At 35.8% G+C, this 18,996-nt stretch overlaps 1 protein-coding gene across 2 annotated transcripts; it reads right to left on the bottom strand.

Moving 5' to 3' along the window:
* Nucleotides 1-174: 174 nt before the first annotated feature.
* TBC1D12 (TBC1 domain family member 12) lies at nucleotides 175-17,267 on the bottom strand. Of its 2 annotated transcripts, XM_085325699.1 has the most exons (11): nucleotides 17,151-17,267; nucleotides 13,962-14,044; nucleotides 11,617-11,734; nucleotides 11,117-11,223; nucleotides 10,324-10,404; nucleotides 7,277-7,371; nucleotides 6,472-6,543; nucleotides 4,507-4,635; nucleotides 4,073-4,182; nucleotides 2,721-2,979; nucleotides 175-1,857 (listed from the first exon to the last, which is right to left on the bottom strand). In XM_085325699.1, the coding sequence occupies exons 1-11, from the start codon at nucleotides 17,240-17,242 to the stop codon at nucleotides 1,789-1,791; spliced, it is 1,215 nt and encodes a 404-aa protein (XP_085181825.1). In that variant the 5' UTR covers nucleotides 17,243-17,267; the 3' UTR covers nucleotides 175-1,788. The 2 variants fall into 2 exon arrangements, with proteins under 2 accessions (XP_085181825.1, XP_085181826.1); XM_085325700.1 differs by lacking the exon at nucleotides 4,507-4,635.
* Nucleotides 17,268-18,996: the final 1,729 nt, after the last annotated feature.

Below are 18,996 nucleotides of genomic sequence, written 5' to 3'. Positions count from 1 at the left end.
AGACATCCAGCCGGCGAGTGCAGCASTGCCCGCACGCTGTAACGTCCAACACAACACTGCTAGCTCTGTAGGACACTCGCCACCTACGTACGGACCCACGTTAGGTAAGGGGGGTTGTTTGTGTTTCGTTCTTCCTCTTCTGAGCAAACATCCTCGAAAAGAACCACACAAGACTTCTGCTATAAGTTTTATTTACACAGGAACTGTTACTAGTGGTCTTAAAGGAAGGCTTGATCCTTCTATTTACAGTTATATACAGGGATTTATACTTGAAAAGTAAGAAAACTGTACAAGTTAACACAAAAATATATGACAAATTGAATCCAATTAAAGTAGTGAATACATAAGTTAAGAAAAATTTGACRTTTAAAGTTCAAATTGTAATGTTATGAGTAATATATATGTAGCTTTGAATTCAGATAGCAATGTAAGTTACACCACACTAATTTAAATCTTTACCCCAAGTTATGTAGACTCTGCTTTTAAACACCAGACAACTGAAAACCTCCTGCACTTAAAATATGCAGTTATAGTTTTGACTTGATTTCCACAGAGGGACCAGTTACAAAAACCCACATGTAAGGAATTTATTTACATTAAATATTAGCAAAAACGGACCAAGAGAGTGCAAGTGTTCCTCACCTGCAGTGCTATCCATTTCAAATTTCCAATCTCTACAATCAAAAGTTGTATGGTGCTTCTTTGAGAATAGGAAACATTGAAAATACCTGCTGTGAAATGTACTGCATGACATTATTTCTCACAGTTAAAAGCTGGTAAATAATTAAGCATCACAATACCATATGCTTTTCGGATTTCAGTATTGCACARTAATAAAAAGATAGTTAAAAAACTTATTCCATGTCTGCATTATTCTGAAGTGTTAAAGGTGGATGCTCCTTTGCCAATACAAAGTCTGTAGATAGCTTTATCAATTTCTAGTGTTTACCAGTACATACAGGCATATCTCTCTTACTTGAGAATAGCTTAATGAAGTAAAACTTCTGGTGGCAAAACCCATTCACAGAATACCCACTCCATTTTTAATAAGCTGCACAACTAATACACCAAAGCAAACGCTTAACACCATTCATTTTGAAGCTGTACACACTGAGAATAGCCCTGATCTTATCACTTTAATTAAAAAAAAATTGTTCAAAATGGTTATGGCGCAATGCTTCCACATTTCCTGAGTTAATTACATTTGCCCAGACTGAAGAATGAAGCTGTAACTTAAAAACAAGTAAGTAACAATACCCCTTCCCAAATCTTATCCACCTTGCACATACATATACCAAACAACCTTATTTGGTCCTCAGTACTTTTAAATGGTAATTTTGGAGGTAATGTTTGTACCAAAGCATTTGGTCTGGATAGCAGTTTTGGGGCCTTAAGATTTAGCATTTTCCTCACCCCCCAAAAAGTGCCTTTGTGGTATTTGTAAAAAAGTTATGCCTCAAAAATTTTTTAAAGTACCAACAGAAGTTATTACAAATGTTTATTGCATTGAGCTGATTTTTTTTTTTTTTTTTAAGTATTAAATATGTACTCCCCCCTTCTCAGTTTCATAGGTTTTAGTATGCTGTGTGAAACAGATCTTCCCACAAAAAAAGCTAATACTGGCAAAAGGCTGAAGATTTCATCAGTTCATTACTTCACTGAGAGCTATATTGGCTTTCTCATTTCTCACACTTTTCTACAGTGGCTTTCCACATAAAAGTGATGGAAAAAAGTCCTTTTTCATCAAGTGGTTTTCCACATTTTCAATTGACCTCTACATTATGATGATTAGCTTTTCAGTGCTGGGCTATGGTTCTTGTCCCCTTCCTTGTTGTCCTTCATTAGTGAGGCAAACACCTGGAAATGTAAATTATTTAATGAATATAAACAGGCTAATCTAATAAAGACCAATATTAAGAGTCACAGTACCAACACAGAGACTAATTTCTGAAATGAGACACTAGACAGAAGAGTCAATTACCACTAACTCTTATCAGTTCTATTCAAAAATTCTCTTCCATCTCAGGAAATGCTCCAGTGCAGAACTGATCTCCTGAATATGGGGATATAACAGTGAGGCAGACCCATCCTAAGTACTCCTTTACTTCGCATCAGTTTGCATTAGCAATTGAGCCAAGAAAAAGCCTATCTTCTGCCAAACAAGACTATTTTGCTGTTTTCACTTCGTAGAGGTTTCACTTGCAACCACTCTAGTTCTTTGTTACTCAGATATTTTCCCATCAGAATCTAGATGTATTCAAGTATGCAGAACAGAGATGGGAAATGAATGTTGAAAGCCAAAACGTAGAACTGCATGAACAGAAATTTTKTTCAAAAGGGTACATACAACTCACTTTAGACTGCATATTTGGTCAGTTTGAGGCAGAAAGGAACTTTGGTTTAAAGCATTCATCATTCTCTTTCTCTTGCTTGGCATATAAATCTGTACTAGAAACTAAGGATTCCTCAGCAACTGTTTTATTACTTCCCAAATAAGTTAGTTTCAGTGCTGAATTTGTTTTCAAAAAAAAAAAAAAAAAGGAAAAAAAAAAGAGAAACCATCTCAATGACAAAGTCTGAGCTTCTGATGCATCCCACATCAGAGGTGAGGCCCCAAATACAGCATTAACCATCACTGTGAAGTCAGACATGCAGCAAAAAGTAATTACTGAGAGAAGTGCCCCATGTAGTGTTCTGAGATTTATAACCAAAAAACTCACCTGTGCCCATTTCTTGTTACTATTCTGCATCTGAATAGCTGCAATACAGCTAAAAAGCTTTTCTGATGTAATGTCTTCTGGAAGTTTTGTTAGAAACTGTGCTATATGAATGAAGTCCATCTGTAGGAGAATATCTTCATATAATCGAAGGATTCCTAATCCTGTCCTAAACAAAAATTCTTCCCCATCTCTACAGAAAACATCCCAGACACGACAGGCCAGATCAAGTGGTAGCGACTTGCTATAGAGCGTAAAAATCCTACAATTAAGGGGGAGGAAAAAAGGAACAGTATAATTTTAATGTATTTCAGAAACATGAAATATCACTTCCTTTAAATCTGAATTACATTAGTTGAGAGAAAGCAGATGAAAAGTTATGTCTCAAGTGTTCACTTTTTTTTTTCCTTATTTCAAAGATACACAAGTCCCCAGCTCTTCAAATCGTAACTCCTCTGAAACTTTTCATGCTACAGGAAATTTTCCATTTGAAAGCAACCTCCTTTAGGAAGCTCTAGCTAGAAAAGTTACAAGCATCTTTACGCTTAAATGAGGTACACTATATAAAGATCAAAAGTGTGATACTTGGMCTATACAGCTAAAATAGCTCTATTCATCATTTGTTTTTTAAACCAAGTCCASAAGTTTCAAATATTCCCTACAGAAGGCTGGATATGGTAGGCTACAGCCCACTGACACACTAATGAATCTGGCAACTGCATTTCCATGATATATTTCAAGTTTACATCCAAGTTTGGGAAAAGAAAATGTATCTATATATATATAGATATATAGAGATAAAAAATGCACTGCATGCATTTGCAGGGTGCTTGCATTGTGGTACACAGCATAGTTCAATACCCTGCTTTAGAACATTCAGTAACTCAAAATGTTAATCTTACTTTCAAGTTTATCCCCTCCTGAACCAAAAACTGTTTCATTTTGCCTCTACTTTATATTCCTTTCAGAGTTTCCTCTTACATTCTACAGTAGCAGATCATGTTCATTTCATCAAGTCACTTATGATCAGTTATAGAACAGCTGCAGTTCTCTTTTCACATTACAAATAAATGATTATTACCTGCAACAACAACATAGACCTGCAGAAGTCCTCCATGTCTCATTTCCTATCTGAATAGACGTCTCTCCTAATCCTAGTTCATGTTTAAATCCTGCCAAAGGAACTGCAGTTACAAAATCCGTGTGGCCTGCCTTATACAAAACCTAGAAAGCTTAAGTACACATACACCCAACAAGTCTTTATGTTGTACTTCCATTGTTGAAAAAACCTGTAGCAAAAATGGGAAGTGTTTCAACAGCTGTAAGGTTAGATATACTATGTTCTCTGAACTCACCAGTCTATCAAATATATGTCTGGAGTAAGACTGTATGATTTGAAATGAAGAAACAATTTGGGAAGATTTTCTTCAAAGAATACTTCAAAGGCTGCAAAGTATTTCAGCATCTGTAGAGACAGTAATGCAACTCATAAGCAGTCTTAAAAAGAATGAGCTATAAAGCAACACAGAAACAACCAGAACAGAGGATCTCAACACAGTATAATGTGACTTCTTAGATTAAGTGTCACACTTAAGTGTTTCTAGAGAAAAGTCAAAGTAGGATATGTTAAAGGGACTAGAATCTAATCTATAGATTAGGTGCTTTCAATCTTGTAACCACAGGTTAAAGTTTTCCATTATTCAAAGGAATGAAAAGGAAGTCACTAATAATCACTTGATTGCTTCAAGTCAAAAGACTGAGTTTCAAAACCAGAAAACTATGTGCATACCATGCTGTGATCCACACGGAAAAAGGCCAGCTGGCATGGCTTGTTTAGAAGGTTAGCAAAGGCAATGAAAGCATCTGCCTCTTCCAGATTGAGAATGAGCACAGCAGCAATGAAGGACATCCCTTGTACCTTCAGTAGGGGAAAAGCATCAGGCAAACACAGGTAAGTAGGTTCAGTACATTGTACATCATTGAAGCGCAAATATTTACAGTCAGTAATATATCAAATACCATTATCTAACATTTCCATATGAACACAGAACAACATGGRTATCTTCTGTGCATGCAATCGATTAGATTTCAACAAGAAAGCGAGTGTTTCTTCAGATACAAGTTTTAGATGTTTGATGAAAATTCTGGGAGGTGTTATAATCACAAGTCCTTGCAGACTTGGAATGCAAGAAAGTTATAACCACATAGGCTGAATGCAAAGCTCACAGGAGACAAAACTTGGCCTGAAGTTTATTGTTAAGCTATGGGAAAAGCAGACACAGAGAAAGAGAGTCGCATATGGGACAGTTTAGACCCAGACAAATATGTTGGAATTGAGACAAAATTATTTCACAACAGTCAATACAGACCTTCCCAGTCACCAAACACTACTTTTTCACATGCATAAAACTAGTTTTTAAGTAGTTAGCTACAGTGCAAGTATTACTTTTTTCCACATTCACATTCTCTCAGCAACTTTAGTCTCCAATGAAAGTAAATATTACTCTTGTTAACTGATGATCTGAATACTTGTTATTCTAAAAAAACATTCTACTAATTTAATCTGCAATTATGATTACTTTGCTCTTTCTGGGCATCTATGATGCCAGCTCCTAATTTAATAAAATGCACAGATTATTTTAACTAATTAGAATGAAAGCATTAATGTGTATCAAAAAAAAAATTCATCAGCTTCCCTTTTTTATGGGAYGGAGGGGTGTGGAAATAAAACTGCATTATGTTCACTACCAAGATAACATCAAGAAAAGTGTATAATCAGAAATATACAGGCTAGCTGAAATGGTTTCATCATCCACTTCTACTGAAAAAAAGAGACGGGCCTATCCATGAAAAAATACTTACTGCCTTYTAAACCTCCACCATGGGAACAAGCAGCCTCAAAACCTCAGTTTGTAATCTCACTGAAAGGGTATGGAAAGGTCTCCAAAAATGAGATCACAGATGACAGAATTCCGAGGTGAAAAAAACACTTTAAATGAAAAGCCAACTAGATACTGATGCAGAGTCCTAAGCATGTTTGACTTGGAGCGAAAACATACCCTGTGGTATTTAATGCTTTGTCTGATGGATCCATCTTTTAAAACTCTTCAAGTGCTTTAGCTTAGAAGTGATTAATAAGTTTCTAAAAGGTATTCCTAGCTTCACAAGAAACAAAAAGAAAAGTCACCATCTGGTTGTTATTTAACTGCTTCTGTCAGCTGACACCATTAAAAGATATGTTAGATTTTTACATATTAAGGTTTTTGCTGCAAGTAATCTTATCTCCACAGAACTCATCTGAGCTGATCAACCTTTGATACTGAAACACCAATATAGAGTGTCTGGATTCTAAGATGTGAAGCAAGTGAAGTAGAGTGTCACTGTGGAAATAGCAGCAGTGGGAGCAACACTAGGCTAGAACAGGGGCAAGAGCTTACTGGAAGCCTGCTGGCAGTTTCTTCTGTAGTTACTCTGTGTCTACCGGGACTAGAATGTCTTGTGAATACATAAATTCAAAAAATTTCCAGAGCAAGCCAGACAGTACACTCAGTATTAAAATTCAGCAAGTTTTCAGCTATTTAATTTAAGTACTATCATCATTGTAACTACTATACAATGAGTAAGTGCTAAAGTTTAACTTTTTTTGAAGTGCTAGCAGCATAAAGTTTAGAGAACCTAGTTCTGTAGTATACTCTGATATATGGTGTTTAAGCATCTGTGATACACTACAGATATTTTTACTGCAAATACTTACATATCCCACATCCGGTCTGTAACATGTATATGCTCCTAAAACACTATGCAGGAGATCATGATAGGGACCACCCTAATGCAAGGGGAGGGAAGAGGGGGGAGGGAAAAAACTTTTCAGAGTTGTTGCATAAATTGAAGTAGGTAACAAACCAGTTAAATATGCGGAAGTGACAGTGAATTATTGCTCTGTTCACATTCTGAAAGATACCTCTTTTACTATAAGCATCACCTTTCATGCTTTTACGACATTAAAGTAACAGAACAGTAATTCAATATGAAATAATTCCCTGGCAATCAGCATAAAATGGAAATTGAGGATATCRGGTGCAGATATAGGGTTGTTTTTTCTCTTTAAGAGACACTGAATGTTTTAACTTTTAACAACAAAAGTTATTGTATTACAGTAATGTGAGTTTTTATATATGCATGTGCACATAATATATGTAAGTTTTTAAACTAAAATGCGTACTAAAACACATTAAGATTTCTAGTAAAAATATTCTCACTATTAAATGTTAGTAACTTCATAAACATTAATAGGATCTGCATGCATTTTTTTCCTGGAGAAAAAGCCTCATAATACCTCATATTTATAACTGTCCAAACAGCAAGACAACTTTATCATAGTAAGTGTCCTACCTTATTGTCAAAAACAGAACGGAAGGCTATTTGCTGTTTTATGTATGACTAATATTAGTCATTTAGTTTAAACAAACAGCTTCTAAAAAGCATTTGGCCAGCCACATTTGCCTGTTTAACTATTCAAAAGTTTCAAATTGTCTTAAGTCAAGTTACAGAAATCTCACCTTCTGAAAAATATACAGGGATGGAAATGTGCGTGATATGTCCAACTTAATTAGTTCCAGGCTCGCCTCACGATCAGCAACAGATGCACCTGCATCTGCAAGCAGAAAATATCACTGAATTCCACAGACTTCAGAGTAAGTCTGCCACAGGCACATAGAAACTCTAAGGAAAAAGGTTAATAGTTCTTGTTCTTCAAGTGTATTTCTATATAGCTGTAGTTTAAGAGCTACATTAAATACTCTTCGCTGATACCAGGTTTATACTACCCACTCTAGAAAGTGAGGGAAACTATCAGTAATTACTGCCTCTGTCCACTCCTCATCTTCAAGTYATACACCTTTATGTCACTCAGATTTAAAACAAGTTACCTTTTATTTCTGCGTAACACCCTATCCAGGCCCATACTGCCACTGTATTCAGTAGCACTTCAACTTTGCCCAGCCCTCAGAACTGCTTTCTCTCCTCAGTTACTGTGTAAGAACAGTTACTCCACTTAAGTTTAAGAACAGAGTGAGGTTATTGCTCTTGCTCTAAACATGATCCTGCAAGATCTCACCTTACTCATGTTTTTGGCTCATGTGTTGATGGCTCACTTTAATCAACAGCATTAAAGTATATTCTGTATCTTGGGGGGGGGGGGGGAACACGAAGATAGATGATTAGTCCTTATTTCAAGAAAGCCAACACTCTTCCACCTGCAAAGTCAGCCAGGTACATGCCATGCTTGTCTCATGTTCCACCATGTTCCAGTTTTACTGAACGTACCTAAAAATGTGTGGTGCTTCACCTAAATTTTTGAATTTGCCAAGTAGTGTAACTTCTGCAAGTTATACCTATGAGCTCTCATTAGCTCTCACTTGGCTCAAACGAGTTCCTTGCATCCTTAGGACTAGCACTCTTCAAATCAAAGGCAGGCAGGCAGCATTCACTCAAGAAGGTCCAGAAGGATTTCAGCTGGCACTCAAGTCATCTATATTCTGTCCTCTATATAGGGACATAGTGCAAATAGTAGCAACAGTGAGGAGAAAATACACGTGGCTTTTTGTTAAAAGCACTCTTGAGTGTTTRAACTAGAGGAGGCGAGAGCCATCTGGGAACTGGAAGCTTGCAGAATTTGATGAATAGGCTTAAAAGGACCAGCTTTGCTGAAACCTGGAAAGCAGCATTTTTTTTCTAGCCCTCCTAAAGCTTGAAGATAGTCACAGAAGGAGTCAAGAGGAGCTGGGACTACCACAGGCCATACTAGGCAAATTTGTTGGAGAAAAAGAAGTCAAATTACAGAGAAAGGATGTACACCATTTACAAGAAGTTCAAGAACTGCTGCTTAATCTCCCTCTTTTCTTTCAAAGAGCCAGGTATTATCAGAATCAGGTTCATTTCGGTAACATCCACTTAATCACTATGAGGGCCAAGGAAGATGGAAAGTTACAATACAAAGCACAAGAAACTCTGGATTTATGCAAGAAGTTTAGTTCAGTGAACTAAAGCACTTGCTGCAGGTCTTCTGAGCAGATCTAGCACATAACATCTTTTGACCAACCAAATTCTTCACTCCAAGGCACAAAAAAAAAACCCTCTCTCTGCTTAATCTTCATCTACCAAAGGAAAGTGTTAAGGATACTCAGACAGAAAAATAAAGTCAGAGCTGCTCAAACATGTTAAAGAAGGCAGAAGCAATTGTTTTTTTTCAGACTTTGCTAGCAAARATTCCTAATAAAAACAATAGGTTGACTTGCTCTTTATCTAGACCCATTGGTTTGAGCTTTCCCTTAAAACTGTTTTGATTGTGTCAGATGTTTTAGAAAATACAGTGTTTCCTTCCTTTCGTTCTCATCCAGAACTACCACCACCTTTCTGAAATAAGGAAGGTACCTAAGCCTTCCCCCACTCTGTCTCCCTCTCTCCCCCAAAAACACAGAAAAAACAACCCCCTCTCCACTACACATACAAGCCAAGGGACATTCCAAATGTATTTTCCAAGGCTAAGCTTACAGTCRTATACATGCACAAGTTTTTACAGTTTGTCTCAGATGAATTTCAGATGAGTTACAGATGCAGTCTAAGGAAGGCCTGAATAATTTACTGTCAAAACAGACTGTAAATCAAGACTGACTATGAGGAAARGCAAACAAAAGTATTTCTTGCATTACAATGACATTTTCTTTCCTGAAAGACTAACTCAGAAAATAGTTATTTCATGGCAGCTGGTACTGACAGTGTCACATAAGACAGTACCATTAAAAAAAAAGACACAAAAAAGCGTTAACAGCACAAGAAGTTAGTAATGGTGACAAGGATATATCCGCTATTAAAAGCACATTACTGATGCTATTTTTAACTGAAAGAATATCCACAGGCCAGTGATAAAACTCCATCACATGAGTACTTCCAGATTAGGCACAGATGTAAGAAATGTGGTAACATCTTCATTTAATGGATTTGGGAGGAAAGGCAGTCTGGATTCAGTATGTTACATGCTCTTTACCTTTCAGTTCCACAACCAAAATCAGAAWCAACTTTTTTCCTTTCCCAAAATTGTAGGGGGGATATTTCTGCAGAAAGTGATCTAGATGTCAACACACAAATCATCTAAGCAGAGCTAAGCAACTGCACACACTAAAATTTATTTTTTTCCTCTTTGTTCTTTTCTTCATTCCTAACCTAGTTAATTTTGCAGCTCATTACAACCAATTTTCYTAATTTCTCTGCATTGTATCAAAAATTTTCAAGATAGTGTAGTGCTGGAATTTCAGCATTTCAGAAGAAAATAAAACAGTCATTTGAAAGTGAATTAGCACATGCAATATTTTAATGCATCTTTATTGAAATAGCAAGTACTGCTGGGCTCTTCACTCACCGACTGGTTATGGGGGGGAGGGGGAGAGAGAAGGAGAAGCAAATATTTAAGGAGGAGATCACTCGGTAACTTTGAATAAGTGTTCCTATCGCTACATTACAGCTGAACTTGAGAGATTTTGTGGAGTTGTAAAAATAAATAAATAAAAATACAGTAATAAAAAAACATCTAGGATTCAAAAGACCTTACCTTCTATGTCATTCTCTGAACTTGTCTCACTGAAGCTTTTCCACCGTTCCTTAGCTCTAGATAAGAAGATTTCATAGAGTTCTGGGGGAAAAAAAAAGAGAGAGAGAGAGAGAGAAGTAACAGAAGTGCCCTTCCAGAATAAAAACACATAAGGTATGTTTGGCTTTGCTGTTGCTGCTTGGTTTCATCTTACATTTGGACAGAAATCTGTAAGTACTGGAGTACCACTGTACAGTTTTATATGTTGCACTAAATTGTGCTTTCTTCTGGGATGAAAATTCAAGTCTCAAGAGGAAAATAAAAAATTAAATCTTGACAATCATGTCTTAAATCATTTGTATTTGTATTCTTTTCTGAATGGGTTAGAAGAAGCACTTCTAGCTCACCAGAATCATTAGTTAAGAAATATTAAAGCAACCTCTGCCCTTCCCCCAAATCATAGTTAAAAATTCTCAATTTTAAACAAAGGTTTTCTTGGGAACTACATGTTTAAGAACTCTTAAGACAACTAAAATATTTTTATAAGCAGATATTGCACCCTATTTCCATAGCTTTAAAAGCTATGTCTGTTTCATTGTTCAAAACCCACCTCCCTGACTCTCCCTGGCTCAAAACACAAAAATAAGACAAAAAMCAAAAAGAGAAAAAAGAAAAAAAAGAAAGAAAAGCACATGCTCCTGCTTTCCAGGTTGTGGAACAGAATTATTTTAAAAGCAAATATGCCCTAATTTAGGTTTTTATTTGAAGATGACCAACTTAATCTTGCATAAAAATATTATCTGTGAAGGCATACCAGGAGTGATATTCAATTCGTTTCCCACAGCTAGACTCCAAACCTTCCCACGTACACTTGGAGGTAATCCCTGCCACCACAGATCTCGAACTCTTCGGGTAGCACGCCTAAGATAGTGAAGCAGAAAAAAAAAATCCCAATTGTGTTTTCTGAATTCATTGAGTAACTTACAAGAAAAATAATATACTATTTTCCAAATCAAAATTCATAGATCTCTGCTTATGCTAAAACCCCATGGAGGAGGGGGATGTGTTACCAACCCACAAACAGCAAAAAACAAAAAACAAACAAAAAAACCAAACAAACAAAAAAAAAAAAAAAAACAGGAAATTGAGAAAGCAGATTTCATGTTACTCTGTAATGACATCATATTATATCATGGCAATGGACTTTGATGGAACAGGAAGAAAAAGGAAAATATGGTATGTGGTTCTTCTGTTTTCAGAGGAGAAACAATACAAGCCATATGTACCTCATTTATACAACAGAACTTTACTTACATGCCTTCCCAGTTAGGTAGTATTTCATTGACCCAAACCACCATAGCACTAGCGATATTCTCTTCTTGCTTGAAACGCTCTCTCATTATTTTCTTCCTTTTATGTGCTTCTTTAATTTCTGTTAAATAGAATATATTAAAAATTCTGTTAGTGTATTTAACATTTGAATTATTTATCTAATAATTTAGATGACACCTGAAGGATCAAGGTTAAATTACATTTCTGTGAGCTATCCACTACTGGCTGTTTCTACTGATTGCAAGTAATATCAAATCAATTCTCAGAAAAACAGAAAAGGTGTTTTCTTTTGTTTGTTTGTTTGTTTAAGTGGTTACTACACRTCCTACTCTGAAAAGTGATTAGGGGTTGGAGGAAGGAGAGAGAAAGAACAGTATCAAATTCCATATCCATTGTAGCTAAGCTATTTCTATGTCAGATATGCKCAGTTTGTATTTTGCGTCAACTGCCAAATATGTAGTTAGTCTTCAGTGGGTAAATCTATTTGGTGAGAAAGCTCTGAGTTAGCCTACACTTCAAAAACACAAAATAATCCTAACAGAACACATCTACTGTGTACCATTCTACATAATGTCAGAGTACTGCTCTTAAATAGATTATCTAAATTAATTCCTCCTTATAAGAGACATATGCACCTTCAAATAAAAGCATTCAAGTAACATGTTCCACTGTTTTTCAGAAAATTCTGGAGCTTTAAATGCTAGAATAAGATCAACTCTTCTAGCTACCAATAGATCAATTTCTCAGAAACTATACATTACAGTCAGCTTTTCCTCAGAAATACACTGAGTAATAACATCTGAAGGATGTTACTAAAGAACACAAAAATGCAGGTGAAGCTCTCCTGCAACTTTTTCTACATGCCATCAAATTATCAGTCTCAAAAAAGTGTTTGGTTTATTTTAAATAAACTCCTGAGAAACCTATTTAAAGATCATTCTTTGAAGATTAGAAACTATTTTTAAGTTAATTAAATAGAAAACAGCTTGGACCAGGAAAAAAATCTGACTAGAACACTACTAGCACTTTCTTCTGCAGTGTGCAGAAGGACTAGTAAGTATACTGTCAGCATTGTTGTTGTTCTAGTGAATTTCATGCCTACCCAAAATATACTTACTTCCACATTTAGATTAGCAGTAACTACAGATTGCACTTTTAAACAGAAACTATTTTATATCCATTTTCGAATTATTCAAAGACTACTGGAACTTCCATCTAAAAGGATTACTTATCTGCATATTTCATTTCAGGAAGAGGACTGAAAAATATAAAACAAAGCAACTAATATTCCTGAACAAGAGAAAAGCAAGAGTTATTTTGCCTTCTGCTAAAATGAACCATTTCTAAATCCCTCCTATTAAAATGGCTAGTAGCAAAAACAGACCTTCTATCTTAACATCAATCAACATCATCAAGAACTGCTGTGAAATGGCAAGATGTGCTCTTTTCAAAGCAGCTCTACATCAGCTCCGTTACACATACCAACACAGTAAACTTGCATCCTCAGTAAACAGACCTGGCTAGCTAGCTGCAGGAAGTCTTTCTGGAAGCTCTGTGCATAGCAGTTTATTTAATGAGTACTAGGGCACACATACACAGAACCGTGTAAGATTACCCAAATCCATACAGAGGCTCGATCGCTTCTGAAGCTTTTATCTGAGTAACAACAGCTCAAGTAAAACGTGCAGCATAGATTCTTAAAATAGCTTATTCCCTGAATACTAGACATGAAGTGGACCCCTGCAGAAGTCCTTATAACAGTCATTGGTTATTTTCAACAAACTATTCGTAAATTGACATAGTACATAATGCTACAGCTATGTTTAATTAAAAAAGAAAACCCACAAAACTAGTGAGAATAAGAAAGTTCACTTAGGTACAGATGGTCAGAAAAAACAAGTTTTCAACTGACTTCATGTTGAAATTGATCACAATTTCCTGGAAAAAAAAGAATCTTTTAGCAGCAGCTGCAGCAAGGCCACTTAAAAAAAAGGAAAAAAGGAGAAAAAAGAAAAGTCCGAGCATCTCAAACAGCATCAGCATCTCCAGCTGATCACATTACAATTTTAAAATCTGTTTTTAAATTACAGGAAAAGAATTTACACTGACTTCTGAATCTATTTATGTTATGGAGCAAGGAAACAATCTGAGGACAGAATTCTGGTTTTAAATTGTGAGCATTCATGTACTAGAGAGATAAACATCAAACAAGGTTGTCTTTAGCATAAAGAGTAATCTATAAGCCGTAAGTTACTACTTTTTAACTGTTGAAAAGAAAAAAAAAGAAAGGGACAGATTGATGGATTGATTTTTGGTAGTAAACATACCTCGTTTTTTTGCCTCTGCCACCATTTCATCATATTCTTGTCGGTGACGTAAAGCCTCCTCCACAGATTTGGCAGGAAGATTTCTGAAAACAAGTTGTTCCTGAATTCAATACACAAATGAAATTCTGAACCATTTCAAAACAGGTTTTAACTTAGTTTCTCTCTAAGGTCAGCTCTGGAGATATACTACTAGTGTTCCAGTAACAGTAGTGGAAGACTGCTATTTTTTCCAGAACGAGCAGATATTTACTGTTTCAGTTTATTTGTTCTCCTATGGCCTCCCTCTAAAGCAGGGCAGAAGAAACTAGCACCCTATCCAAAAAATCACACTGTGGCACATCAAAGATCTCCCAAAATTCTAGCTCTTTATCTTTTCAACTTGCATGTAGAAAAATAAATCACTGGCAAAAAAGTTTGTTCATGCTCATCTCAGTCACCATTCTCTGAAATTATTCGATTCATTGAACATCTGTAATGACATGTGTCATTACACAGAACTTTGCATATTAAGAAACACCACAAAGCAAACAAACAACCCCCACAAAAATACACATCTATAACCTTTAGTATGATAATTCAGAGTTTCTGTCGAGACTCAGTATATTATGAGGGTCATTTTTGTGGGCAACAAGTAGCTTCCAGTCCTATAAAGACTCTCTATACCTATAAAGAGTATGCATTGAAGCAAAGACAGCAATGAAGAACTCTGCTAGTGAAGTTGATTGAACTACAAAACTAACTATACTAAATCAGCCTTGAGAGAGTGAAGGGAAGAAATTTATTAAACAAAACCAAACTCTTCAAGGACAGTCTCAGGAAAAACCCTTCATGAATTAAGAATTTCTATCAAAATTATTCTGATATACTACAGAAAGTGAGTTCACATAAAGTAAGAATACAAACACTAACATTTCATATAGTTTATTTCTTCTAATACAGTGTCATCACATTTATGCCTATCCATACTTAAATCATTAAACATAGAGCATAGGTATGCTTCATTTTTCCACATGAAATTTATGATTGTCTATTTTCAATAAGTAGTAAAGGTTTTCATTCAGTATTCAGTATTGGTGTTCCCTTTAAACTGTCAGAAGAGAAGATGGTTTTATTCAAGGGAGGCTAGACCTAATTTGTATCTGGAGGTGAAGTTAAGGAAGTTTGTTGTGGAACTACCAGTTTGCCAGTTTCACATTCATTTGTTTTTTGATGCTACAGTGATAACCTAAGTGCCAAATACACCCTTCTTTTTATCCCAGTGGACTCATTCCAAAACAAAACAGAACACAACATGGGGGTCTCAATCTCTTACCCAAACTCTAGCCTACTTGGATTCAAAATAAGAGTTTGTCACTTTAATATGCAAGATAAACAAAGATTCCCACTTCCTTTTATGCAAGTAGAAAAAAAATGATTTTCTTAGTAATTCTGTTAGTGAAAGATCAGAATTTATTTTCTAGGATTTTAAGATATAGCAGCATATTATACAATCAAGATGGTACTCAAATTTGAAACAAATGCAAGTGCCACATTATTAAAAGCATATTCAGATATATTTGATTTCTCAAACAGGGAGAAATTTGAAAGTAGAGAAAAAAATACCAGTAAGGCAGTTAACAACAGATCTTACTGTCCACCACAGTAAGAGAAAGAATGCAGTCTTACAGCAGTCTGTACCTCCATTCATACCCGTTTTAACACTAAATAAACTAGAGAATCTCTAAGGAAACATTCTAGTGCTATATATTCTGTTTTCCATGTTCTAATTGAAATTCATTAGAGCAAATGCTTAACAGTGCTATCACAGGCTTTCTCAAGGTGCCATCCAAAAGCCTTGCTTCATTTGCTTTCCACATAAGCATGTGTTCCTAGTCTGGAGATTCTCCTCTTTCCTTCAAATTGCTGAAGGCAGTATAGCTGAAAATATAGACCAAAAATTACAGAACTGCAGAACAGTTGTGGTTGAAAGGAACCTCTGGAGATTGTCTAGTCCTAACCCACTGCTCAACTAGGGTCAACTACAGCAGGTTACTCAAGCCCTTGTACAGTCAGGTTTTGAGTATCTTCACAGACAGAGACTCCACAACCTTTCCAGTCAACCTGCTCTAAAATTCAGTCACCCTCACAACGTAAAAATATGTATTTTATTATATTTGTTATTTTATTTTTATATATATATTCTTATGTTTAAATGGAATTTCCTTTGCTTCAATTTGTGTCCATTGCCTCTTGTCCTGTCACTGAGCACTACAAGAGCCTGTCTTCTTTACATCCTCCCATCAAATATTTATACACATTGATAAAATTCTTCTTGAGCCTTCTCTTTTCCAGGCTAAACAGTCTCAACTCTCGGCTTCTCCTTGTATGAGATCTGCCAGTCCCTTAATCATCTTTTGGGCGTTTTGCTGGACTCTGTCCAGTAAGTCCATGTCTGTCTTGCACTAGAGAAGCCAGAATTTGACACAGTAATCCAGATGCCACTTGTCAGCATGCTTATTACCTGTTTTTCATTACTGTTCGTATTTGTACTCAGCAGTGTTGCACCTACAGTTGCTGCTTTTTTCTTGTCTTCAACAGAAGTTTTAAGGAGGCAAGATGACTTAATTGGGATGGGGGAAGAAACACTTTCAGTGAACTCATTATCATCTTGGTACCAAGAGATCATTTAACTGTAGATGTCAGATACCTTCCAATCAAAAATGCTGATTACTCATTCTGTATTTCTAGTGTTTTAAAAGCAATTCCTCCCACTCCCTACTGTTACTTACCTACTACTTGAAAAGACTCTTCTAGTAGAGCACTCTCCAAGTTTGCTGACAGGACAACTGTTAGCATTAAGTCTTCCCTACTGGTCTAGGAAATTAAAGTCCTCAAAATTGGAGAAAGGAGAGGGGAGTGCACACTCAGATGGCAGGGAAAGCACAAGGAAGAAATCCATAAAAGTCTTCAGAGACTTTTCCTGATTAAGGGTGCCTATGACATTGTCATAGGATGGGGCTCATTAAAGAAAGAATTTTATTATATAGACTAAATAGTTGTACATCTGTCTGGAAGTACTTGTTAGACTATCATTTGGGATAGAATAATCAAATGATACTTTTGTGCAAGAAACTTGAAGATTAACTTATCATAAGCATAATCTAACAAATAATTCAGTCATCACCTACTCCACAGTAGAATTATACTTACGCTGGTCGATCCTCCAGAATCAGAGCAGTAGTTGAAAGTGGTTCAAACTCAATGTTTTTACGTCTTGTTGATGGGGGTGGAGGTTTATACATTCTTCCTGTCCGCGCTTCATATTCCTAAACAAGATTATTGACAAAAATTTTAAATTTAAACTTTCAGCTTCCCTTCTAATTAGCAAACATTATGTATTTAAAAACGATTTTGTTAGCATTAAAGAATTCATTTAAGACATCATGGAGCTAACATTTCAAGTTGAACTTATTTATAGCAACAGAATACAGCTTTTCAGGACTACTAAGTGAAGATGAATGAGAAAGTAGCTTCATGTATCAGCTTAATCTTTTATCCATTCCAGTTCAATATTAATACTGAGCACTCACTGATCAGTTACTAATTAATGTTGGAAATATACTTATGCAGATTTCCTAAACGTGAGCAATTATATTTCAGTAATTACCAGCAAAGTTAAGGGGAGAGGGAAAGGGAGGACACAAATACACACACACACACCCTCATCCTTTTTTCATGTGTTCGTGTTTCTGATGCCTTCAGCAAGACCGTCAAACCTTTATCATCTAGAATACTTACACTGTACTCAGCGACAGGTAATAATAAATGTATACATATACTATCTGTTTTGCTTCATTGTTTCTTGCGTGCAGTCTGTTTGGAAAGGAACACTCAAGAGCCCTTAATAGAGAGATGATACTGAAAAATACTATTCTTTTTTCCACTGAGCAACTCAATAAAACAGAAATACAAGAACGTCTTTAGGAAAAAGGCTGGACGGAGTCAGATGAAAACTTCAGATCTTAAGTGTTCTCTTTTATTTGGCTCCTCTCTACTGCCAAGTTGCTGGAAAACCCATTCTTGCAGATTAGCAAGTTTAAAAAGATTATCTGTGAGAAGATATTCAACTTATTCCCAATCCAAGTTCACTTGTGGGCTAATGTTCTGCTTATGCATGAAGACTAAATACTAGTTTTTCTGCAATTCTTTTACATGCTGGATTTCAAACACAGCATCTTAAGAGCTAAAAAAAAATCTTTAAGAGAGCAAATACTTTAATAACATACTTTCAATATTCTAATAACTCTGTTCTTTTTCTTAAGCACAAACGGGCGCTAACTTGCAGTTTTTAATTTTAATTAAGGACAGCGTATTCTTGTACATCTGCTGCTTTATTAATTGTGAAACAGAATTCCATCTCATACTAACCAAAATATCTCATGTTGGTTAAAACCAAGATGACCAATTACTAACTAATTAGGTCGTTGTATCTTCCCGGACAAATCTAACAGTCTTCTCTGCTCCCAAATGAATATCAATTTAATAAACTAGTTTCTCATATACATTAGTTCTCCCATGAAAAAACAGAGGGTGTTAAACATTTAGGGCTATTTGATAGCATTATGGAAACATAACTGACAATTTTGAAGTCATTATATACCTTAATAAAGCTGAGTACACAAGCTGAAATCTGTAAGGTTAAATGGCTTAGCAACTCTTACAAAGGTATCAGCACAGCCTCAGATTTCCAGAGCAGGGATAAAGCCTTTTCCAAACACTAATGTGCCTTAAAGTTTTCTGCTCAACAGAAAACCTCTTTGCAGTACCACTTTTAATAATCTCATATAAAATTCTATTCTCCCATATTGTGCATAATCCATGAAGTAATCAAAAAAACCCGTAAGCTTAATTAAGTCGCATTCATTTCATCTTAAGAGACAGATATCACAAAACCACAGAGACTGGAAGGCATCTCTGGAGGCTGTCCAGTCCTAATCCTCTACTCAAGTAGGGCCAGGTTGCTCAGGACCTTGCATTCATTCCTTGAACGACATTG

The sequence above is a fragment of the Rhea americana genome, unplaced genomic scaffold, assembly GCF_003343005.1.
Source record: "Rhea americana isolate MKP2758 unplaced genomic scaffold, rheAme1 scaffold_122, whole genome shotgun sequence".
NCBI classification, from domain to species: Eukaryota; Metazoa; Chordata; class Aves; order Rheiformes; family Rheidae; genus Rhea; species Rhea americana.
Note: the sequence above shows the minus strand (reverse complement) of the source record. Positions and strands in the feature narration are given on the sequence as shown.